Source organism: Citrus clementina, unplaced genomic scaffold (genome assembly GCF_000493195.1).
Source record: "Citrus clementina cultivar Clemenules unplaced genomic scaffold, Citrus_clementina_v1.0 scaffold_6, whole genome shotgun sequence".
In the NCBI taxonomy this organism is placed as follows: Eukaryota; Viridiplantae; Streptophyta; class Magnoliopsida; order Sapindales; family Rutaceae; genus Citrus; species Citrus x clementina.
The window spans coordinates 17,991,134-18,016,753 of record NW_006262139.1 but is presented as its reverse complement, the minus strand read 5'-3'; the positions used below and the strand labels follow the sequence as shown (position 1 = coordinate 18,016,753).

Below are 25,620 nucleotides of genomic sequence, written 5' to 3'. Positions count from 1 at the left end.
TAATGCCAATGAGTAAAATCAAGTATTTAAAATTATACTCTTACAATTATACATGATAAAAGGGATCACTATTCTATTAACATGTATGTGTTGTTGAAGATTTTCTAATTCATATTTATCATCCACACATTAACATGCGTGTGTGTAAGCTTATTTAATGTTTTATTTTTTAGTGATTTAGAAAACATTTTTTAATTACTTAAAAATAAAATTATATCTATGAACCTGCAAATAACTCAGCAACTTCAATATTACAAAGTAATTATTATTAAGTAGTTAGTTATATATAATACTAAATTAAACCAATGGTGACTTAAATCCAAGGGTTCACAAGATTATTATTTTCAGGGTTGTAAAATTTCATACAAAATCATAGAAAAATCTTCATATAAAATAAGAAAAAAAAAGTTATAAAATGTCACTTTAAAAGGAAACTCACATCCAGTATAAGACGCGTGCATTTTAATTGCAGGTGGTATTTGGTAAGCATCCACCATGAATAAAAACAAAATTTAACCTGGATTAGGATTAGGATTAGGATTAGGATTAGAGGGTCACTAGAATATGTTTGGGAATAAAAAATTCCATTACTTTGTAGTCCATATGGGATTTAATGTGTGTGTGTGTGTTAGTTAATTAATTTTATTTAGAAGGGGAAAGTTTATGGAGATAAATTGCCCTAGCGTCATCATCATTAGGTCGATCGATCGTTGTATTCTAAATAATCTATTGATTAAATAGACGGTAATAAAAATCAAATAATAATTAATGTCATAAATATATTAATTTATATAGTCAAAGCGAACTGCATATCGTAAAAAGGAATGTGAAAATTTCCTAGTTTAATCAACTAAAAACATGTGGGGTAGATGGTTAGAAAATATTGACTAGTGTGTATGCATATGCGGAATTAATTAATCTAAACGTTCCTTATCAGAATTGATGGTGTCATAACTGCATATTTTATTATGGGTTAAGTTGTATCATGTCTTTTTCTTTTTAAATTTATCTTTATCTCTGTTATTTTACACTTATTTTTGTATTTATTGCCAATTATCTTGCGTTGTATATTTTGAGGATTGCTCGGGGGCTTGGAGATTTTCTTCTTGTTGGGATACACAATGATCAAACAGTCAGGTTGAAAAATCCTTCTATATCCTTCATTTCGTTAGACTTTGCCCTGATTCTTTAGTCGTCTTTTATATTAAGAAAATTGAGCGAAGTTTCTGACCTTTATCATGTGTTATGGAAACTTAATCACATGGCTCTGCAGTGCTAAAAGAGGAGCTCATCGCCCTATCATGAATCTTCACGAAAGAAGTTTAAGTGTTTTAGCTTGTCGCTATGTTGATGAGGTTATAATTGGTGCTCCTTGGGAAGTTTCTAAAGACATGGTTAGTTTCTCTGTTAAACTCTTGTTATTTTCCTTGTGTCTTCTAAGTATCTTTCATTTTGTGTTACTCGTTGTAAGCTAGTTATTAGGCTTTATGTTGATACTTAAATTGTCAGGCTATATGTTGATTTAAATCATCAGTAAAGATGTTTTCTCAAACGTTGATTCATAGCTCTTGAATATTGATTAAAATTGGATGATTGATTCAGAGAAATCAAAAATCAGAAAGATATTATTAATAGTACTAATGTAGTTACGCCTGGAAATTATTAGTTAATATATATACATCTGGTGATATCTAGTTTATTCATTTCTGGGTTATCTAAAATACTTGTGTTAGCTTTTGCATAAGAGTGCAAGATGCATTGGCCATGAAGGAATTGGTGCTGGAGTCTGAGTTTCTCTGAGTGATGCATGTTTGGAAGCTAGAAATGGTGGATGCTACTAATAATTTTTAGGAAGCACTAGCTAGCTGTCAGTGATGTGGTTGTGCTAGATGGCATCCCCACCGGGGTCTTTTTCTTTGTGTGGGACGGTTATTCCCACATCCATCTTGTGGGAACTCTTTTTTTCTAAAAATTAAAATTACTTGATCTCTCTCTTTTTTTTTTTTTTCTCCCTTGAGCTTCAAATGGTCAAGAGACACTGTATACACACATTGCATGTTTTTTTCTGTAGGCTCTAGGGAAAGAAGAATATTAGATATCTTGAAGGAGAGAAGCAAAGAATTGAATATTCAGTTGAATTCTACGATCTTGACTCTTGTGGACTTTCCTAGCTCATTTTTGGAATTAGTTTATGTCTTAGAATTTTCCTTCTTCTTTGGTTCAAGGATGACTGGTCAAAGTCATGACATGGGTCTTTATTACTGATATAACTTGATTTTTTTTTTTTTGGCTGCAGATTACAACATTCAACATCTCATTATTGTTAGTCTTGTAATTATCTTTGTAGTTATCGTTAGTCTTGTAATTATCCTTGTAGTTATCTTGTAAGCTAATGTTTATCATATGTATTCTTAGCTTGTATATAAGTGAAGTATATGTGATATGAACCTCATTGAAAATTGAGGCTTACAAATCGTCCTCCAGAGTTTTATTGTTTTATGGTATTAGAGTTTTATAAGTCTAACGACCTTTGTGTTAAATTCTCAATCTTTTCATGATGAGTTCTTCTTCCACTTCCCATGCTAATTCTTCGTCTCTGCCCTCTAATATTACCAATTCAGTCAATGTTCATCTTAACCGAAATAATTATCCTTTGTGGCTTGCTCAAATTGTGCCTCTTCTTCGCAGTCGTAATTTGCAAAAATATGTTGATGGCACAAGCATTTGTCCTGCTCCTTTTCTAAAAGACGAAAATGGAGAAGTAACTGATATAATTAATCCAACATATGAGGAATGGATCCAGAACGATCAACTTGTTCTCTCTTGGATTAATGGCTCTCTTTCTCAATCCTTGCTAAGTACTGTTGCACGTTACACTTCTGCACGTGCTGTCTGGTCTTCTTTAGAACAACGTTTTGCTTCCCAAAATCAACAACGAATCGTCGAGTTGCGTACTGAGCTAGTTACTACTAAACGTGGTGATCTTTCTATTTCTGATTTTCTGGATAAAATTCATTATATTGCTGACAATCTCTCTATCTCTGGTAGTCCTATTTCTGATGAAGACTTGGTCTCCATCATTATGAGTAATGTTGGTCCTTTATATGAAAATACAGTTGCCTCTGTTCAAGCTCGTGAAACTCTTATTAGTTATGCTGGTCTTGAAGCTTTACTTTTGAGTGCTGAGCGACGTCTCACTTCTATTAAACAATATCCTTATTCGTCCGACTCAACAGTTGTCATGAAAGCCACTCGAGGTGGCCCAAATAATAGAGGTGGTCGTGGCTTCCCGCGTAATAATGGTGGTCGTGGTGGTGTTAATAATTTTTCTGGGGGTTTCAATGGTGGTAATGGTTTTACTGGATGGTCTAGTGGTTCTAATCATACTGGTTTTGGTTCTCAAAATAGAGGGCTACTGCCAACTCCAGGACATGGGAATTTTTCCTCTTCGCCAAATTTCAATCCTGGTAATGGTCATATCAACAAACCCTCAATGGGTCATTTTCCTTCTGGTAATCAGATTCAATGCCAAATCTATCAGAAAATGGGTCACTCAGCTATTGATTGCTACAATCGCATGAATCATGCATATGAGGGTCGTATCCCTCCCCAACGGCTTTCTGCAATGATTTCTACATCACCATCTTTTGATTCCCCAAATTGGTTAACAGATACTGGTGCTAATGCTCATATAACTCCAGATAATGGGAATTTAATGCATCCTCGTGATTACAATGGTCAAGATACCATCGGTGGTGTCGTCGGTGGTTCAGGTTTGCCTATTAAATCCATTGGTCATTCTTACTTATCTGCTAATTCTTCCATTTTTCTTTTAAATGATGTTCATCATTGTCCACAAGCTTCCCATAATATTTTATCCGTTCATAAATTTTCTAATGACAATCATTGTAGTTTCACATTCTTTCCTAATTATTTTGTTGTACAGGATCTGGCAACGAAGAAGACACTTTTCCGCGGACCGAGCAGTAATAGTCTTTATCTATTTATTGGTCGAATTTTTCAACCTAGTCATCCATTTGCTTATGTTGGTGTTCGTAGTGATGCTCGAATTTGGCATTCACGGCTTGGACATCCTTCGTCCGTAGTTTTAAATAAACTTATATCTTTTAATAAGCTACTCATTTTGGGATCTCGATCGTTATTTTTTTGTTTGTCATGTCCTTTAGGAAAGAGTCAGAAATTACCTTTTACAGGTTTTTTTTTCAGTTTCTCATTCTCCTTTGGAATTAATACATTCTGATGTTTGGACCTATCCTATTCGTTCTATTTCTGGTTATAAATATTATGTTATCTTTATTGATAATTTTTCCAGATATGTATGGCTTTATCCTATGCGATTGAAATATGATGTTTTTATAATTTTTAAAACTTTTAAATCATTGGTCGAAAATATGTTTTCCACTACTATTAAGTCACTTTAAACTGATGGTGGTGGTGAATATGTTAATCATCAATTTAAGGATTATCTAAATACTCATGGCATTAATCATCGTCTCACATGTCCTCATCATCCTGAACAAAATGGTATTGTTGAACGTAAACATAGACAAATTGTTGACATGGGCTTAACTTTACTTGCACATGCCTCAATGCCTACTACTTATTGGACTGGAGCTTTTTATACATTTGTATATTTAATTAATCGTCTACCATCTCAATCTTTAAAATTTCAAGTATCGTACTCTTTACTATTTTCTAAAACTCCTCAATATGATTTTTTAAAGACCTTTGGATGTGCATGTTACCCTTATCTTCGCCCTTACAATTCAAATAAATTACAATTTCGTTCTAAAGAGTGTGTTTTCTTGGGATACTCATTCAATCAACATGGATATCGTTGTTTGCATATTCCTTCAGGCACTGTATTTATATCTCGTCATGTTCTTTTTAATGAAAATAAATTTCCTTTCATTGACCATGTTACTGTTAGGCCTCTGGGGGTGAGTACTTCAATGTCAGATTCTACAGGACTCAATATTCTTTGGATTAATGCTAATACTTCACATTCAGCTCCAACAGAACCTACATCACAATCTCCTTCCCAAGCCACGTCACCATCTTCATTTAATTCACCTTTACCCCATTCCCTATCATCTCCAATTAATTCTCCATCATTACGTTCAAGTGCCTCTTCATCTTCCTCCACTCCACTCATCTCAAATACAAATTCTCCTAGCCTTAATTCGGCCCCCACCAATTCAAGTAATAATACAATTCCAGAATCATTATCTTCACCTACACTGACACCATCGATGCCCTGTGATAATATTACTTCGGATGCATTATCTTCTCATCCAATGGTCACTCAAGCAAGAGTTGGTATTGTGAAACCAAACCCAAAATATGCAAATGTAGTTACTAATGATGTTGTTGAGCCTAATGGTTTTGTACAGGCAAATAAGGAATCTCGTTGGCGACAGGCAATGGGTGATGAATTTAATGCTCTTCAAAGAGCTGGTACTTGGGTATTAGTTCCTCCACATCCATCTTACAATGTCCTTCCAAATAAATGGGTGTATCGAATTAAGCGAAAAGCTGATGGAAGTATTGCTAATGGTTTAGTTGCTAATGGTTTTCATCAACAACCTGGCCTTGATTTTGGTGAGACGTTTAGTCCAGTGGTTAATCACAATACCATTCGTCTCATTTTAGCTATATATGTTACCAATAGCTGGCCTATTCGACAATTAGATGTGCAAAATGCTTTCCTGCATGGTTATTTACAGGAGGATGTCTATATGCGCCAACTTATTGGCTTTGTTGATCCACAATATCCTACTTTTGTGTGTAAGCTTCGCCGATCTCTCTACGGCCTTAAACAAGCTCCTAGAGCATGGTTTCAATGGTTCTCTAGTCATTTAGAACAATTGGGCTTTCATGAATCACTAGCAGACTATTCTTTATTTATTTATTCACATGATTCAGTGCTTCTATATTTACTCATCTATGTCGATGATATTTTAATTACGGGAAATAGTTCATATCATATTTCTCAAATGATACATCATATGAGCAAATTATTCTCTATGAAAGATCTTGGTCCTGTACATTATTTTTTAGGTATTGAAGCTACTCAAACAGCAATGGGGCTCCACTTGTGTCAAACCAAGTATATTCTAGATCTTTTACATCGCACTGAGTTCCTCCATTCAAAGCCTATGACAACACCAGCAGTGAGTGGTCGTCGTCTCAGTCTGTTTGATGGTGATTTACTTTCAAATCCCACCGAATATCGTAGTGTTGTTGGTGCCCTGCAGTATCTTACAATCACTCGTCCGGATATTTCATTTGCCGTTAATCAAGTTTGTCAATACATGCATCATCCTACAATAGCTCATTGGTGTGCAGTTAAACGCATCTTGCGGTATTTGAAGGGTACAACCACTCATGGTCTGCTTTATTCATCTGGTTCAATGGAACTACAAGCCTTTTCTGATGCCGACTATGCTGGATATCCTGATGATCGAGTATCCACAGGGGGTTCCTGCATATTTATTGGACTTAATCTCATTTCTTGGAGTTCTAAGAAGCAAAAAGGGGTTTCTCGTTCCAGTACCGAGGCTGAGTACAGACAGCTTGCATATACAGCTGCTACGTTATCTTGGTTTTGATCTTTGTTCAAAGACTTACATATTCCTCTGTCTTGTCCTCGCATGTGGTGTGATAACATAAGTGCCATTTCCTTGGCCTCCAATCATGTGTTTCATGCCCGGACTCGTCATGTAGAGGTTGACTATCACTATGTTCGAGAAAAGGTTGTTCGCGGAGAGCTTGATGTTCGTTATATCTCTACTCTCGATCAACTTGCTGATTGTCTTACTAAAGGCCTGTCGACTTCTCGCTTTCGCTATCTAATTTCCAAGCTTCCAGTTCGTTCTTGTTCTGTCAGCTTGCGGGGGTGTGATAATGATAAAGATAAAACTTAAAATTTTCTTATCGTTAGTCTTGTAATTATCTTTGTAGTTATCGTTAGTCTTGTAATTATCCTTGTAGCTATCTTGTAAGCTAATGTTTATCATATGTATTCTTAGCTTGTATATAAGTGAAGTATATGTGATATGAACCTGATTGAAAACTGAGGCTTACAAATCGTCCTCCAGAGTTTTATTGTTTTAAAGTCCACCTAAATTCAGCCAATTGAATTTTGACTCCCTTAATTAGCTTGGAAATTAGGGAAATTATTGCAATGCAAAAATTAAAAATAATAACGGAAAATAAGTCATTGTTTAATTCAGATGATTTCTTCCTTTGATTCCGGACTACTGATCGAATTTAAATATATCATTATTTATATATTTTACAAGATGAACAATCGTATCATCAATTCAAGCGCAATATTGCATGCTTGTGAAGAAAATCTTTTGATGACTCCTGTCCAGCTATCTCTTCTTTCCCACTGGCCATGGCCAAGGAAGCAAAATGCAAAACTTGTATGAATTATTTACGTGGGCTTTTTGTGTACACAAAAAGAAGAAAAAAGTACAAAGTCATCAAGAACAGAGAGCAGGAGTATACGGCTTGGTGGAGATGCGATCCAGTACAATTACAAAAGCCATAATAAGCTCACTGCTATAACCAGGTTGTATAACTAAGCTAAAAACGTCGTCGCTTAGCATTACGGTAGAGTTCATGACTCTCTTCCTCGCAATCTTGGCCACGACTTGTCCTTCCGCATTACTAATCTTGCAGTTTCGATTCCTGAAAGAACCCTCAATCCTGAAATCCGGCGTCGTCCCCCTTTGTTGTCTACCTCGTCCTGATGCTGACCCCATGAACACCTCCGCCTTATCCTTGCCGCCACCGAAAAACGTCATCGATGAGCTCCTCATCGAAAATACTTTACACCGCGGACTGCTCCTTCCACAGTCATCCTCTTCCCTGTACGCGTTCCACTGGTATTGCATGCTCAGTATCTGTCCATAGCCATGCACAAAAGTTTCATCAGAGATTCATAAAGTGCGGTGTTGTAAAGCCTTTGCACAATATATATATATAGAAACGCGTATATATACCTGGGGTTTTAAAGAAAGCAGAGCATTGCCAGCTCCGTCCATGAGCACTAGACCGGAAGCAGCAACACAAGGATGATTCCGCGAGTAATTGTCAACGCGGAAAACTAATCTCCCTTGCTGATCAAACACTGTGAACCCATCAGTGCCTTGGAAGCTCATGCTTGATCTCTTCCACACAGTGAGCGTGCTCGGGCGTAAACGATAATCATCATCTCCTTTCTGTTTCAATTCATTGCGTTTGTTCTCACTGGGATAAATTTTGGACATGGTTGCCTTGTGCCGTTAATCTTGAATGAATCTTGATCTCCAATAATGACTTGAAACCCAAATTAAGCTAGCTTTAGCAAGTACTTTAATCTTATTTACATATATATAGAGAGAGAGAAAGAGAGAGACGTGCGTGGAAAGAGAGTTCCTTTGTCTCGGATGTTATGTCTCCGTTGGTGACCTGGTTTAATTTTTTCTTTAAATTATTCATCACCACCAATCCATGAATTGGTATTTAAGATACCGACATAAATGAGTTATAATTATCTGGCTATATTTTTATGGGGGGGAAAAAGATGTACAATTAATTTGATTATTAATGGGACGCGCCTCCTTTTTGCGAAGTGGGTTGTTATCTAGTTTTTATGCTGCTCGTGCTTTTGCTTGTTATGCGTACACATGATTTTAGTTTATATAAGTTGTGTTGGGGGCACACAAAAAAGTTGGCGGCCTAGGAATTAAGGAAAAGGAAAATCATCATTTTCGTTTATCCCTCCGTGTGCAGCCACTACCAAACATCATAAGTAGACTTCTAAAGTCACAAGAATCACGACCTACATGCATAGGGCAGTAGGCCAGGACCTTTATGTCTTATATGTGCAATATATATATTTCAAATTGCCCAATGGTTTTTATTTTTCAAAGAATTAGTATCTTCTTATGATTAAGTGCTATTTATACTAATATTGAATGGTTGAGGTTTAATCAAATCTTTATATCTATTAAACTCAAATTACTTATGTGAATTCTACTCATAAAAATTTATTTTAGGAGTAAATTCTTATATCCAATTTTTAAAATTCTATACTGCATAAAAATCTCTATTTTTTTTTTATACAATCCAATTTATAGACATTGTTGAAACCCCATTGATAATATATGTAATATATTTTAAGTTTGAGGATCCTTTTTAAAATTTAAAATTTTAATTTCTTCAAAAAAAGTAGGAGAGAGAAAATAAAAATGTTGTACCAAACAATATAGTACTGTAGTTATTGTCTTAATTAATAAATTGTGAGAAGATTTTTATATTTTTATGGTCAATAGCAGCTTCTTTGACCTTGCATGCATGTGACCAATAATTTGTCGCGACGATGAAAATTTAGCTCTCAACTTGCTCTCAACCAATGGGCCTTTGGTCCAGTGGGAGAGCTATTGCACTTAGAATAATGAGTGCAAGGGTTCGAGCCTCCATAAAAGTATTTATGAGGCTTATTTACAATCCTTCCTCAATTATCACATAATTAGTGGAGCCAGTTTATTCCTCACGAAATGTGAGTAGAGTGGACAACCCTCGAATATTTGAGAGGGTTTGAAGAATTTGGGCAGCGCTTCAGAGGAGTACATGCCACGATGAAGGTCCCAATTGTAGAATCTGTGTGTAAATATTAATTGTAATACCTACAGTCCTGTATAAACAGTATTCAAAAAAAAAAAAAAATTCAAAGCTAGCGGCGGGAGACCTAGTACCCACTCTGTGCCTAATATTTTCATGTGGGCTTTTTAGTTGAATGCGTAAAAGCTTATTAATTGGTTGCTTTTTAGCTGCTTGTCGCTACTCGAAGAATTCAATGATACCCTCCATAAGCATGAAGGCGATAACAGTTGTAGTAATGTTTGATTCCTCTACGTGAAATCTTATCAATGAAAACAAGCGAGATAAGGGTTTGAATGACAGATGGTCAATCACACCCAAGGTCTTTTTTTCCAACATTAACCATGTGAAAGCGAGTCTTAGTGCCTCTAAAATATTGATTTAATTGTTAATTAATCGTCCAACTTGGCTTAGTGCCCTCGATTTTGAGTCATCAAAGCACTAACTCGTCTAACCACCGAGTTGAATTTTATTTGATTTGGTTAATCTACGTGGTATCATTTTCTCCATGAAATTAAAATATAAGCACTCCTCTAATTAGGTCATTGTCTGTAGCCCGTACTAGGATATATTTCTATATATAAGGGGTCATTTTTTAATACTGCAGTAGGGATGGCAATGGCACCCGTAAATTTGTCCAAATTCACCTGTCAAAATCCGCCCGCTGTGGGTAATTTTATAGGTTGTGGGCGAGTTTAGTATTAGAAATTGAACCCCACATTACGTTGCTGCTGGGTTTGGTATTAGCTAAATATCCGATGGATAGCCGCAGGGATATCCGCCAAACCTGTAATTTTTTTCCCAAATATTTTCAATGTAATTTTAATTAAAAAAATAATTAAATCTAAAAATATATAAATTAAATAAATGTAAAGTGTAAACATGTCATGTGTGGTGTGTGTAAGTTACAACTCATAACCTAACCTAAAGGAAACCCAAACTATTTCCTTTTCACCTATAAACAGCAGCCGCAAAACCTAACCTTCGTAACCGTATCCCTTTCACCTGCGAATTTGAGAATTTGTGTTGGATTGATGTTGAAATTTTAATTTTATATTTACATTGATCAAATTTAAAATTGAGTATGTTATGTGGAATTTGAGGTTATTAATATAAATTTACATATTAAATATTTGTGATTTTAAATGTGACAACCTGCAAAAAATCCATTGAGTACCATTACAGGTTTAGTAATTATCAAAACCCGTAGTGGGTGGATTTTTCTAAAAAATTAAAACCCACAATAGGTGCGGGTGCGGGTTTGGTAATAGCAAATATACTGCGGGCGATGCCCATTGCCATCCTTATACAACAATTATAAAAATTACTATATCACTAGGGATATAAATATATACAATTAGATTTGATCAATGGTTCATAAAATTAGAATTTAGTTAGGATAATATTTTAATTTTAATAATTAAAAAATTAATCAAGATGATATCCAAAAAAGTTTTTATTTAAGATTAAATAATAACAACAAACAAATATAGTTTATCTAAACTTCTATATTTTTCATCTTGTTCTCGCTTCTTCACAAAGAATTGCTAGATTAGTAAAGATTGGGGTAATGACAATGAGTAAAATCAAGTGTTTAAAATTATACTCTTACAATTATACATGATAAAAGGGATCACTATTCTATTAACATGCATGTATTGTTGAAGATTTGCTGATTCATAATTATCATGTACACATTAACATGCGTGTGTTTGCGTGTGTGTGCAAGCTTATTTAATGTTTTATTTTTTGGTGATTTAGAAAATATTTTTTAATTACTTAAAAATAAAATTATATCTATGAACCTACATATAACTCAGCAACTTCAATATTACACAGTAATTATTACAGCATGATAGAAAAATCTTCATATAAAATAAGAAAAAAAAAAGTTATAAAATGTCACTTTAAAAGGAAACTCACATCCAGTATACGACGCGTGCATTTTAATTGCCGGTGGTATTTGGTAAGCATCCACCATGAATAAAAACAAAATTTAACCTGGATTAGGATTAGGATTAGGATTAGGATTAGAGGGTCACTAGAATATGTTTGGGAATAAAAAATTCCATTACTTTGTAGTCCATATGGGATTTAATGTGTGTGTGTGTGTGTTAGTTAATTAATTTTATTTAGAAGGGGAAAGTTTATGGAGGTAAGTGGCCCTAGCGTCATCATCATTAGGTCGATCGATCGTTGTATTTTAAATAATCTATTGATTAAATAGACGGTAATAAAAATCAAATAATAATTAATGTCATATATATATTAATTTATGTAGTCAAAGCGAACTGCATATCGTAAAAAGGAATGTGAAAAATTCCTAGTTTAATCAACTAAAAACATGTGGGGTAGATGGTTAGAAAATATTGGAATTATTTTATTAATTAATTTTGCCTCGATCAGAATTGATGGAGGCACAAGAAGAAAGAAAATTGACTAGTGTGTATGCATATGCGGAATTAATTAATCTAAACGTTCCTTATCCCCCAAAAATAATAATAATAATAATAATAATTTAAACGTTCCATCATCATGACTTTCCTTTTCTCCTTTAATTTTGATCACCATGTGTAGATGGCGATGGGGGGTAATTTGAGTGATATCCAAATTGGCATGAGAAGTTGGGATTGATCTTTTGAAATAAATAAAAAGACTAATTAATTTTGTTATTTATTATTTCACAGTGCTCATGGGAAAAACTAAGAAAAAGGCAAAGCCAAAAGGCTATCTGAGACGATAGTGAGTTCTGGTGATGCTTGTAGTGCGCTTTCAGTTATCAGATGAGTTGCTGATTTCGTGGGGGGAAAAAGGCCAAAAAGGAATGATGACAAGAGAGTTACAAAGTTTTTTTTCTTAAAAATTTGATCCAAAAAGTTTGTGGATAATTCATTACATTAAGCAGAGATTATTAGGTTCACATGCGCCCATGTGGTGGTCTTAGGCATCGTTTGTTTTGTAAGCTTTTTGGCAGCTTAACTAGAAACACTTTAATAATAGATTATTTTTTCATGGAAAGAATTGTTCTAAAAATGATTACAAATAATTTCTACTCGATCGTTGTTGATATTTACTGACAATTTTTTGGATACTCATCCTTCTTTTCATTAGCCATACCAATTCCCATAGACCCTTAAGACTTACTTGATTATACAATGGATATCCATATCCGAAACATTGTCATCCTTGAAAATGACAAACGCCCATCAACTTTTTCCTTAACTCTGTTACAATTTCTATTCCCTGTTAGTTGTGGTTTACATACGAGCCATATGCTATAATACCAAATGAAACCCTAAATTAATCCTCTAAATATTTTTTTAATTCAAAAGGCATTGGGTTCGGTTCATTGATCAATAAATAATAAGAGCATCATAGCAAGCGCGCTTTTGATGCTTTCATTCATTGATTTATTAATCACTTTTTGTTTTTTTTTTTGCTCTTCTAATTCCCATATTGCAATACATATCTATCAACAGATGGTAAAAAAACCATTTATGAAGTTTATGGACAAAATAAACCTAACTTTATTGCTAAATTATTAACATAGAATATGTTTATATATAGTATATACTAATTCGGTGGTGCATGCATTAAGATCATGTCAGAATCATAAAAAAATTGTTGTGACTTGTGAGATAACAAAAGTGCATGCTGTCCCTGCAAATGCCATATACTAAATTATTTACAAGAATAAGAAAAATTAGAACTAGACATGATCGTGAACTGGTTATGATATTGATCAGCGAAGAGGAATTGTTGAGTGGTGATAAAATGAATGGTTTATCACAATATATTAATCTTTTCAAAAAGCTGAATGAGTAGTGACAAAATACAAACATCAAAGTTGTAAATAAGGATAAGACAATTGAGAGGACCATGATGATGAGAATGGAAGATAGTAGAAATCAGATCATGTAAACTGATGATTGAGTGACATTGAGTCTAAAGAGGACCAAACAATCAATACATATTTGTTCCATATAGTTCGTTTCTTGGATTACAACCAATTAAAAGTACTTTTCCTTCTTTTTCCTATCACTTTTTCAGGATGTTAAAAAAACTTGTGTGTAAGATCTTTTTCTTATTTCATGTTTGGATTTTGTACTTTTCTATTAACCATTATCGGGTCAAGAGAAAAAGCTTAAATGTTATTATTTGGACCCTTTTAAACTTAAGCTTAAAGGTTTTGTGTATGTGTAATTTTTAGGGACCTCCTCTGAGGTTTGAAGTATTAACACTTTGATAGAATGTATTGATGCAATTACATATACCTTCCTCGCTGTTAATTATCAGTTAGGTTGACCGTTAGTTGACTGTTAAAATTACTAAAACACCCTTCCCGCAAAAATAATAAATTATTAAATAAAATGGATGAGAACCGATGGGTACATGCAGCTGATGAATTGCCATAAAATATAATCAATCTTTTCACCAGCTACCACAGCTTAAAATAAACCAGAAAAGAGAATGCAGTAGGAGTGGCAAAGAAAAAAAGGAAAAAAATTGTGGAACCAGCACGAAATTATCAAAAATTCTAATAGGTGTCGAAAACATGCCAAAGTAGTTTAAAATAAAACCACTATATCTCTACAACTAGGAGATGCCATATAAGCTATGATTTTGTTCGAGTCACTCTAGTTTCCAACTGCAAATTAATCAATTACGGACGATGATGACGCAAGAGAATTCAAAACAAGGATAAGTCAAGAAAAAATATTGAGAAAATATTTTTTTTTTTCTCTTTTCATTCCTTTGCTCAGTGCAGAACAACTTCATAACAGTGATAAACCCACTAATTTTTAAATCAAAATTTACATAAAGGCTAAAGCTTTCTATCATTACACTTTGATTAGCTCAAAATGAAGAAAATCAAAACCCATAGTTGTTGAAATCAACATGCACAAAAAAAAAAATCAAAATACAAAGAACCCATTTTTAGGTTTAATTAGCCCATGTTCAACAAAATCATCTACAGATTATTTCTTTCTCACTCCTGTCGCGGATGAAGTCGTTCGCCGCTGGTACTCGCTTCATGGAAGACTTGGGCCACCATCAGAACTCATCTTGTTCGTTATTGAAGCTAAAATGTTTTTTAATCTTGAAAAGGTTTTGGGCAAATGCAGCTGCTTCTTCACAGCCTTAGGAAGACGAAAATGGCTGGGTGTTGCTTAGATGAAAGAGAAAGCTAAGTGCAGGCTTTATTTTGTGAAGATTTTTTTTACTTTTGTCCACTGGTCATTACGCACCACTAGATAATAGAGTAAACCAAGTAAGATTTCGCAGACATCAAGAACTTAAAGCTTTAATTTTGAATTATTTTGAATTTTAAATAAGCTTTTACATATTTATCCTTTTATACTAACACCATACGTATTTTTATACTAACGGCAAGGGAAGTATGTGTAATTACATCAATACATTCTATTAAAGTGTTAATACTTCAAACCTCAGGGGAGGTCCCTAAAATTTACCCTTTTGTGTATAGTGGTTTCTCAGCATGTTACAAGGCCATATGTTTAACCTGAGGTTTTGTATTTAAATCTCGACAGATATTAATCAAATTTACATGGAGCGAAATGTTGCACCCTCTACGTTGGATTCACTTTAACAAAACCAAATGAATTTTGCACATTAATGGACTTGTTAAACTAGCTTAAATGCTTGTACTTGGACCCTTAAATTTCTAGTTCCATTTGTTTTCAGCATAGCCCATTTAATACAGAAGAAGTAAAATAAAAGATACAATTGTAAATAAGGGTGAGTTTGGAATTGATATTGGGCAATTGTACCTTTAAGTTACAGTATTAAAGTATTTAGTAAACACTAACTACTGTATCTTAGAAGATATATTGATATAATTTTTTTTTGTATGATGAAAAATCTATTATAACTTTAATAATTTTATTAAAATTATTGTTTAAAATTTATATTTACTATATATTATTAATTTTTATTTCATAATTACAATTTTATTTCTATAACAACTATAATTTAAAAGGTACAATACCTCAATTCTAAACAAGACCTAAATGGATTTGGATCTGCCCCACGGAATCTAATTTTCCATACCCTTTTCACAATCTCAATGGGTAAGAAAATTGTTTATTCTTGGCAGAGGACTTCTAAGCATGTGTTTCATTTCCTTATGAATGACCCTGTAATTTTTATGTAGAAGGATAATGGTAGTACAACAAGTCAATGGCATTCTTCCATGTGTACATTTATTTTTAGAAAACAACTACTTGACAAAATATTTGTCCGCGTTTCACGTATTACTAATTAACCAGCTGTCATACAAAAGAATTTCTCGTAAGGAAGAAGCCAGGTAAAGGATTTCGCGACAAAATTCAGTTGCTTCATCACCACTATTGTAAGGCAAACTCATAAATATTTTCGTCTCAATTTCTAAGTCAATAAGACAATAACTTTACCAAAAACTGGAAAAAAAAAATGTAAAAGATGCGATCAAGTACAAATTAATTAAGGGGTATACAGGCAGCTGCTAAAATGATGTGTGTGTGTGTGTGTGTGTGTGTGTGTGTGTGTGTGTGTGTGTGTGTATAGATTTTGATGCGTGTGGATATATTTGTGACACTTAGGTGAATTAATTAATCTCATTAGAACTGCAAATGAAAAGCTATAGTTCAACTAGGCAGCAGCACAGGAAGCACAGTTACATGTTTTGGGGACAAAAGCGCAGACCCCAAAAGGCTTGTTGGGAAGGTGGCAGTCAATACCAAAACAACAAGGCATGGTGATGCAGGTTGTGTTGCCCGCACAGCACTTGCACAGCAGGCACAGCTCGTATGGTGCCAGCCTCCTCCTCCCCAGACTTACTACTCTTTTGTTATCTTCTTCAACTTCAATCACCCTGTACTCTGTTTCCCCAGTTGGCCTTAGTCCATCCCCAGTCAACGACCACGGCTCATCAACTGCACTTACATGTAAATTATATGTAACCAGCATATACATGTATATGTATACACAGAGAGAGAGAGAGAGAGAGAGAGAGAGAGACGAACACATATAATTCAATATCAATTGTAATACAATAACTTGTATGGTAAGTAAAGTAATTATAGATTAAACAAATCAGCACCTGGTCTCTGAGCAATGATGAAATGGACGATTGAGAAAAGCAGTACTAGTAGTTTCATCGTATGATTATTCATTGTGTTATTATGCACACACACTGGCAACAAACATGCAGCCGGGGGGGGATGAACGAGAGAGAGAGAGGTGGGTATTTTGCGAATAAAAATTTATGTGTGGTTGAGAGTTGTGGGGGAAGAGATTTATTAAGGAACACAATTCAAGTGGGCCAATCTTGATATTTATTTGTCACTCAAAAACCGCAATTATTATCGTGTACATTATAAATTTTGTATCGTCAATGTAGAATCTGATTGTAGAAGCTTGAAAAGTGAAATCCAATCATACGACGACAGTTTTATTCAATTGTCACGAAAAAGCTAATTAATTGTATCAAGTTCTCCTGTTCATGTTAAGCCACGCATCTGATCCCCCCCGCGCAAGAATAAGCATCTTATCCTTGAATGAGACAGAAGGAAAATCATTTTAATTAATAATCAACGTAGTAGAAAAATATTAGTTCTAAATCAAATCGAAAGTTATACCATATTTTTTTCTCAATTCTTGAACCATCTATCTATATCATCAGCAGAATCAATAACTATACCTAACATACAAGCACATTCTATTGTAAACAGCTTGCATTATCAGGTTACCCAAGTATCATTATTGACAATATCAGCATGATTAAGGACAAAAAGGTTTCAATCTACAAGCCGCAAATATGCATATGTCGAACATTTATAGTATTTCCACAATGCAAATTTCCTCGGAGAAGTGAACACAATTAGAAAATTTGATACAAGCACCATGTTAGACAGCAATTAATTAACAGTGGCTTCGGATCAACATGATATTTTGTGCATTAAGTACAAAGCAAAAGCACCCATGATTTAACAAGAAAATTTGGTCATTCTGAAACGGGTCATAAGACGAAAACCACACACCCCACGAGTATACATATTTAGGTGACGTTTCTCATCTAACCCTGCATGCTGCAGGGCCACCTGGGGAACAATTTGGATTAGGAGAACGACAACTAGAACCAGGACCAACATTGTTGCTGAACCTTGGACGTGTTCGGTAACCTGGGATTCCTCCCATTGCAAAAGCATTTGTAGCACCACCAGCAGCAACAACGAGATTTGCAGTCAATGATGATGAGATTTCATTACCACCATCGTTAGCACATTGTAGGGGTTCCAATGTTTCAACTACATCACTCATTAGAGGCCTTGCTTTAGGATTCTGGCTTAGACAATAGTATGCCAAGCTACAAGCTTTCTGTGCTGCCCTCACTGAGTACTGATTTTCCAATCTAGGGTCAATTATTTGCAGCATTTTTCTCTTGTCATTTAGTTTTGGCCTGGCCCAATCTACCAAGCTTTGCTCTTTGCTAGGTCTTGTCTTGTCAACAGACTTCCTTCCAGTCAATAGCTCTAGAAGAACAACTCCAAAGCTGTATACATCACTCCTGGCAGTCAGATGGCCTGTTCAATTCAAACAGATCTCAGTAGTGCACTCCCATAATTGAACTAGCACACACCAGATACAAGACTTCTTCAGGTATAAGAAACAAAAAAAAATGCAAGACATGCTCAGTTGTTTTCCATTTACAGCCTATCTGAAAGGGATTCATTAAAGACATGAAAAGCAAGACAAGCTCGGTTGTTTTCAATTTACACACTAACTGAAAGGGATTCATAAAAGATATAAATCAAATTTTAGTCAGCAAAATGGAAAGCAGTCAGTAATTGTGTGCTTATCACAGCACCAAATTCAGAGAATTTGCAGGTCACTGGTCATGTCAAACACACAATGCGATGTTGAAGGACTAGGGAATTGCAATTATACTAGAGTTTTCACACTTGGTCGGGTTCACTAGAAGAAACAGATGCTTCAAAATCCATTTTCAGCTGCTTTAGTAGACCAACCTGTGTTTTCCTAATTCAACAAGCTGTTTCTGTTGTGTGATTTTACTTTTTATTTTTAGTGAGAGAACATATTATATCTTCTAAAATGTGGAAATTAATGAAATAATGCATGGAAAATAACTAACCAATTGTAAAAGTGTGATGACATAGCATCATAACCCTCACACAAGTCAATATCTCCTCGATATCATGCATCTCTTATCAGCTGGCAAAAGATGTCATTTTTTTTTTTAATGTACAGGATACAAATCCAAAAGAATTCTCAGATGGTTGTCTTTTCATTCTAAAGGCCGCCTTTTGCATCTTCTAACCCAAAAAAAAAAAAAAAATCTAATAAAGTTTTCGTGTCTAATATATAAGGAGGGCATACCAGTCATCACATATTCAGGGGCAGCATAACCATAGGTACCCATTACTCGAGTTGATACATGAGTCTCGTCACCTTGCGGTCCAGCTTTTGCAAGACCAAAATCAGAAAGCTTGGCTGTATAATCCTGAAGACCACAAGACAACTAGCATTGGTGAACAAGAACAGAAAATATACTAGAAAACCATAAGAAAAATTTCTTAAACAATGGGGCTAAGAAGTTCAACTCACTGAGTCCAATAAGATATTAGAGGTTTTGAAGTCCCGATATATAACTGGCCTTTCAGCATTGTGAAGGAAAGCAAGCCCTTTGGCAGCTCCAAAAGCAATCATCATTCTTGTGGCCCATGATAGTGGGACAGTTGCCTCTAAATACCCCAGGAAAGACCATATCAACTTGAGTTACAAAATATTATTCGAAAACTAAGTTAGAAAGTATTATTCGAAAACTAAGTAGAAATTTTTAAGTTCCTCATAACAAAAAAGTTAATTTCTGTGTTTTTTTTCCAGCAGCGACGTTCTCAATAAACTATTAAAAAAAGATAAGAGATCACCTATAGCATCTCTCACACTACCATGTAATATGTGTTACCTAAATGACAGGGCAATGCAACTATTTTGAAATGATATCTCACAAGACGAATATGACAATGACCCCAATTTCAAATATGAAGCATTAAAGTATAATTTCATTTAAACCATTTAACATGGCAGGTCACCAAAGTTCTAGTCTAGGCAAATGACACTAACACCTCATCGCGAATTTTTGATACGTTAGTCTTTCATTAGATGTACACGCCATTTTTTTTTAACTTGAATTATCTATCAGTCTCTGTCTCAAACAAAAGATGGTAAAGCCTAAAACCTTTACAATCTATGAAACATGCATCACATAGGATTACCTAAACTGATGAGATTATTCTTTCATGATGCTTGAAGGATGTCCAATTTAAAGCAAAAGTCTTGATTGGTATCTTACAAGTGAATCAAGTAGATAGCATTCTAAAGTTAATGGGTGACTCTGTTAGACCTCAGCTTTATTGAGACTGCAATCTTAGCTGTGTGGCATAATCAAAGTGTTGCACTCTAATTATGGATTATAGGCAAAAGGCACACAATTTTTAAACATAGAGCTCTCATACAAGAAGCGGGCACTATATTTAACTACCCAGTCTAAGAATCGCAACAAAAAGTTTGTAGAAATTAGGAAATTGAAGCTCTCAAAGCAAAAGAAGAAGGTAAATAACACAAATGCCTACTTCGAAACAAGTGATTCTCAAGGCTTCCTCTGAACATGAACTCATACACAAGTAACCTGTGATCGTCCTCGCAACAATACCCAATCAATTTAACCAGATTCGGATGCCTAAGTTGACCTAGGAAGTTGACCTCCGTCTGAACCAAGGATTATCACAAGTTAAAAATCAAATTGAAAACAAGAAGAAGACAGAAAGTGAAAGCAGAGAGAGCGACATACAAGCCATTCACGGTGTCCCTGAAGGCCTTCCTTATTGAGGACCTTGACGGCAACGGGTAAAGATTTGAGGCCGACCCTCACATTCTCATCAATGTAACCTTTATAGACGGTGCCAAAACCGCCTTCTCCGAGAATATAATCAGAGCGAAAGCTCTTCGTAATGGTCTCGAGTTCGAACAAAGAGAAGGCAATTACGTGAGTATAGAGCACAGCATTCTTCCTAGAGTCCTCTAAATTACGCGGAGTGGAAGGATCGCTCAGATCTGATATCGAACGGTTATGCTTCCTCTCAGGTTTAACAGGCAAAGAAGAAGATAACATATGAAGCTGTTGAACTGTTTTTGAAAATTAAACAAATTAAACAAATAAACCCTAAAAAAAATCAATTAAATAAAACGAGGAACCGCATTCAGGAGGAAATGTAAAAGAGTGAGCAGATCTGGAAAGGGGGGAAAAACAAAACCTTGAACAGTGGAGACAACGGCGGATTCTTCCCTAGTGCCACAGTTGCCCATTCTGTTGTTGCTGTTGAAACTGGAAGCGAGTTTGAGTTTGATTAATTGCTGAAAACGATAGCTGAGGTAGTTGTTGCAGTTGGAGTAGTGGTGCTGAAGTGGGCGACCAGATGGCGCTGAATTTCATTCTTAGCAGACTGGCTGCCTTTGCTATTTTTTCCTCCTTCCTAAAATTTCTCACACTGTTGACTCTACTATGACTTTTAAATAGTAAAAAAATTATTAATCTGCAGATGCACACACGCATATATATAGTGGGATACACACGTGGGGTAATTTTTGGATACCTCCCCTGATATTTGCTCTTACTACACTTAGATAAAAGCTATTTATATATTGACATAACACCCCCCCTGACTTATATTACTATTAGTAAGCCTTTAGTAGTTGAGAGTAGTTACGTAATTGTAGCCATTTATAATTTTTAAATCTTAATAGAGCTGATGCACGGCGACCGACTGGACAAGTGAGTGTGCACCTAAAATTGATAGATTACCTTTCGAAATTAAAAAATAAAATAAAATGAAGAGATTAACTCCTTTGAAAAAAATAAAAATTGAGTAAAAACTTATTTTCCTCCACTCCTCTCTTAATTAAATGCCACCATTATCATCATCCAAACCCCAAACCACATTACTACCCTCAGCCTCTAACAACTACAAAATCATAACCCCTAGACACTAATGTACAAACACAAATTATGGGCACCGTCGTCGTTGTTTGCTTTCAAAACCTTGATGTTGTTGCTAGCCAACACTAAGCAAATCGTAGCGCCACCACCGCCCACTAGCAAACATCAAGCCAAAAGTCGTCCACCACTCGCCGACACTTAGCACTATGCCAAGCCACGTTCGCAGCCGTGTCTGCCACACCAACAGCCAAGCCACATAAGTTGAAATATAAATAAATACTGACCAATCAACTTCTTTTTTTGTTGTTTGATTTTTCTGTTTCTTTGCCAATAACCAAAGTCATAACTCACAAAACGATAGTTTTGTCTCCCACCATGGAAGTTAACAAGGCGCTGAATCATATTCCAACTCATTTTGTGAGCCAAAGGCATGTATTTTAGGGATTTGAGTTCACATGATTTAATTCAGAATCCAATTGATTGAATTTGAAGAGAAGTAGTATGCAAAATTTAGATTCAAATAGATTAGATTTAAAGCGCTGCATTAAAATTTGATTAAAATGGGTTGGTTTTAAAGAGAAGTATATTGAATTTGGATTGAAATTGTTGAATTGGGGATCAAATGAGAATGATGGCTGAAAAAATAAATTTTTTAGGTAATTTTGATTGGTTGCTAAGAGTATTGGGAAAAATAATTTCCTTTTTAAGGAGTTTTTGGTTGCATTTTCTTCAAGTTATATATATATTAATCTTCGTAGCATGCAGAAGTGAAAATATTGTCGAATCTTGTATCCGGTGTAAGGGTAATTTGATAATTTCAAAGTCAGATAACAGTTAAACTTACGGTCATTTATGTTTAAGGGGTAATATGTCAATATATCGATAGTTTTTCTCCAAGTATAGTAGAGCCAAAACTGAGGGGAGGTATCCAGAAATTATCCTAGTCAGATACTCAGATATATAACTACCAGTAGGAGAAAGGCAGAGCCAAACCTAAAATTATTTATTAATTACGCGTATGGATACAAAGTACAAACAAGGCGAAGGCAAGGTCGTTTGCTTTGGTACTGGCGGCGGTTGAATGAGAATGACAGAAACAAATTCCAGAGCTCAGTGGAGACTGGAGAAGACTGAAGTTAGAACTACACTACCCAGGCAGCAAATTATTCAGTGTATTAATGAAAATGGAAAACATAAATCCCCCAACTAAATTTAAAAAAAAAAAAAACTGCAATAATTTATGGACTAAAATTAAGAGGAAAAAGAACTCTTTGGGCCGAAAGGAGGGAGGCCAAGGTAGGCCCATGTTAGATGAAACGAATGGGCTTCAAGGAAACTCTAGCCCAATAATCCCACAGCGTCTGTACTTGCATCTGCATACGCCATAGCCTCTGTGCTCTTATCCAAAGTTTCAATCATCTCGTTATCTATATTCTGGTTACATAACAGCAGCTGAAGCGGCAATGGCGATTACAGTTGCAGTAGCAACGACAACAGCAGCAGATTGTAGTAGCAATAGATGGAGTATGCAATCCCTAAGCTCAGCTCTCCCTTCACTTAACTCCATTTCTTGTTCTTCAATCCGATTCTCATCATCGTCTCACTGCCGCCCAAGTCTCAGTCTCACCCGCACCCAACAAGCACCACACCTCTTCTCATCTTACATGGGTCTCGCTTCTAACAACCCATTACTCTCCCTCGGCTTCTCCGGTAAGCCTCCCACTTTTATTAGATTTAATAAATTTTAAAACTTTGCTACGGATATCTATCGATTGCTGTTGTTGTCATTGCAGACCTGACAAGTTTTGAACATGGTCTCGCTTTCGTGGATAATGGGTGTCGAATTTCTGCAATGAGGCACGGCAGGCGAGTTCCGAAGCTCAGCAGGCCTCCTGACCAACGGCGGGCGCTTCTCCGTGGCCTCACCACTCAATTGCTTAAGCACGGTAGGATCAAAACCACTAGAGCTAGGGCCAGTGCTGTGAGGAAGTATGTTGACAAGATGATTACGCTCGCTAAAGACGGTTCCCTTCATAAGAGGAGGCAAGCGCTTGGGTTCATTTATGAGAAGCAGATTGTACATGCCTTGTTCGCAGAGGTTCAAGAAAGGTATGGTGAACGGAATGGTGGATATACTAGAATTATCAGAACACTTCCTAGGCGAGGTGATAATGCACCCATGGCCTACATTGAACTTGTCTAGGTACTTTGTTTGTTTCTCTAATTTGTGGCTTATTTTGTATGAATGTATAAACAATTTGACATTTTTGTGATTGAGATGGTGCCATGCCGATGAAGGTGATGTATTTCAGTTGTAATATGGATGTGCTTTGTTGCCAGCTTATGTTTAGTTTAACCTCGCATTGGTATTCTGGGAATGTAAAGCTGTAGTCATTATATTTATTGGATGGATGGATGGATAATCATATTTTACCATTTTACTCTGTACTAGTTGTGTTCATATTATTTCATTCAAATGCCTATAGTTAACCTTCCCTTTTGTCTTCTAAAGTTCTCATTGTGACTTTGGTTATTTTGGGATTGAGAGTGTTGTGGCTTTTACTCCAACGGCTTTCACAAAAGCTCCTTTAAAGCTCCTTTGATCAGTGCTTCTCCTGTCGACTCTTAGAAACTAGAGCCAATCTGTTTTGTTCCACTTTGAAACATGACCGGCGCCAGTGCTCTTGCAACGGCCATCAACAGCAACAAGTGGTGTCATCGGATAAAGACGTCTGCTTATCTCTCTAGTATAAATGGGTGGGTGCCTAAAAAAAGTGAACTTTAGCAAACCTTTTAGCTACTATGTTTTCAAATGACGCAGAAGCAAACATACTCTTTGTCAGTTATCAGTTATCACTTACCCCTACATGAATATTTGATTGTCTGTTTTGATCAAGAGGAGAGCATCCAACTAATTTTTTGCACGTACAGCATCATTGTATCTCTCATCCATGTGTACACCAATCAGTTACTCTGGACCTAATCTTGTTCGTATCTCTCTCTTGGCTGGGGAATTTGTCATTTCATCTGGAGCGTTAGAAAGTCATTTTTTTCTTAGAGGATCTTTAGTTTCAATCCTATGAAGCAACACTTCAGTTCTTTCATTTTGCTACACTCACCAGTTCATGAGTGAGTGCTAACTTAAAAATCTGTGTCCTTTTAAGAATGGTATTGCTCTTTGTCTCCAATTCTTAGTTTTTATCATGTCGAATTAATGTAGTAAGCTTCACAGGCTTCCTAACATCTTCAAGCTGGCATTGTCTTTATACTCTTATTATATTAGAATTTTGTCAGATCAGAGTAAGATGATTAAGTTTTGGGTATGGCGTTGTTGATCATTGATAATCTGGAGAGAGATGTGTTACTGTGGTCTGTGGTTGACTATGGAGGTCATTATTTATATTTTTTGTAAGTGGGTATTCATTGGGTGTATAAGGTTTTAATTATCATAATGGAGAGGAAGTTTGAGCTTAAAGAGATTTTAGTTGGTGGAATGAAGGTTGACAGAATTTTACTCTGAACATTTTTCATATTATTGACTGGTTGTTTTTGTGTATAATAATTGGCTCAGTTAATTATTTTTAACAATTTTATGTGTGCCTTAGTAAATTAGCTGTTAGCAAATGCAATGTATCCTTATGGGATCATTCTCATCATCTCCTTCTACTAATTTCCTCACTAGATACTGGCTATAATAATCATCCTGATGCTAAGTTTTGCTATTATACCAGTACATTGTGTTTTTTTTCCCGTGTGCATGCTCCTGTATTTTGGCTGTTCTTCTCAAATTCTTATAGGCAGGAACAGAACATATAGAACTCTTTTTCATATAAGCATAAATATATGCAATATTTAGTTAACAAATGATTTTCCAAGTTGGAAAATCTTGATCTTTTTTCATTGGCATCAAATCTGTCAAATGTTGA

General features: G+C 35.3%; 4 protein-coding genes across 4 annotated transcripts; 2 read left to right on the top strand and 2 right to left on the bottom strand.

Moving 5' to 3' along the window:
* Positions 1-7,511: 7,511 nt before the first annotated feature.
* LOC18038392 (protein LURP-one-related 17) lies at positions 7,512-8,310 on the bottom strand. The gene is made up of 2 exons (XM_006429609.2): positions 8,034-8,310; positions 7,512-7,934 (listed from the first exon to the last, which is right to left on the bottom strand). The coding sequence occupies exons 1-2, from the start codon at positions 8,298-8,300 to the stop codon at positions 7,512-7,514; spliced, it is 690 nt and encodes a 229-aa protein (XP_006429672.1). The 5' UTR covers positions 8,301-8,310.
* Positions 8,311-15,857: 7,547 nt separating this feature from the next.
* On the top strand, positions 15,858-16,708 carry LOC112097394. The gene is made up of 2 exons (XM_024182606.1): positions 15,858-15,893; positions 16,331-16,708. Exons 1-2 carry the CDS (start codon positions 15,858-15,860, stop codon positions 16,706-16,708), a joined length of 414 nt encoding a protein of 137 aa, XP_024038374.1.
* A 791-nt stretch (positions 16,709-17,499) lies between these two features.
* On the bottom strand, positions 17,500-21,266 carry LOC18039570 (probable serine/threonine-protein kinase PBL8). Its single transcript, XM_006429606.2, has 6 exons — positions 21,012-21,266; positions 20,549-20,883; positions 20,331-20,466; positions 19,303-19,439; positions 19,075-19,198; positions 17,500-18,260 (listed from the first exon to the last, which is right to left on the bottom strand). Exons 1-6 carry the CDS (start codon positions 21,061-21,063, stop codon positions 17,749-17,751), a joined length of 1,296 nt encoding a protein of 431 aa, XP_006429669.1. The 5' UTR covers positions 21,064-21,266; the 3' UTR covers positions 17,500-17,748.
* Positions 21,267-23,089: 1,823 nt separating this feature from the next.
* On the top strand, positions 23,090-24,130 carry LOC18039569 (50S ribosomal protein L17, chloroplastic). Its single transcript, XM_006429605.2, has 2 exons — positions 23,090-23,404; positions 23,488-24,130. The coding sequence occupies exons 1-2, from the start codon at positions 23,158-23,160 to the stop codon at positions 23,895-23,897; spliced, it is 657 nt and encodes a 218-aa protein (XP_006429668.1). The 5' UTR covers positions 23,090-23,157; the 3' UTR covers positions 23,898-24,130.
* Positions 24,131-25,620: the final 1,490 nt, after the last annotated feature.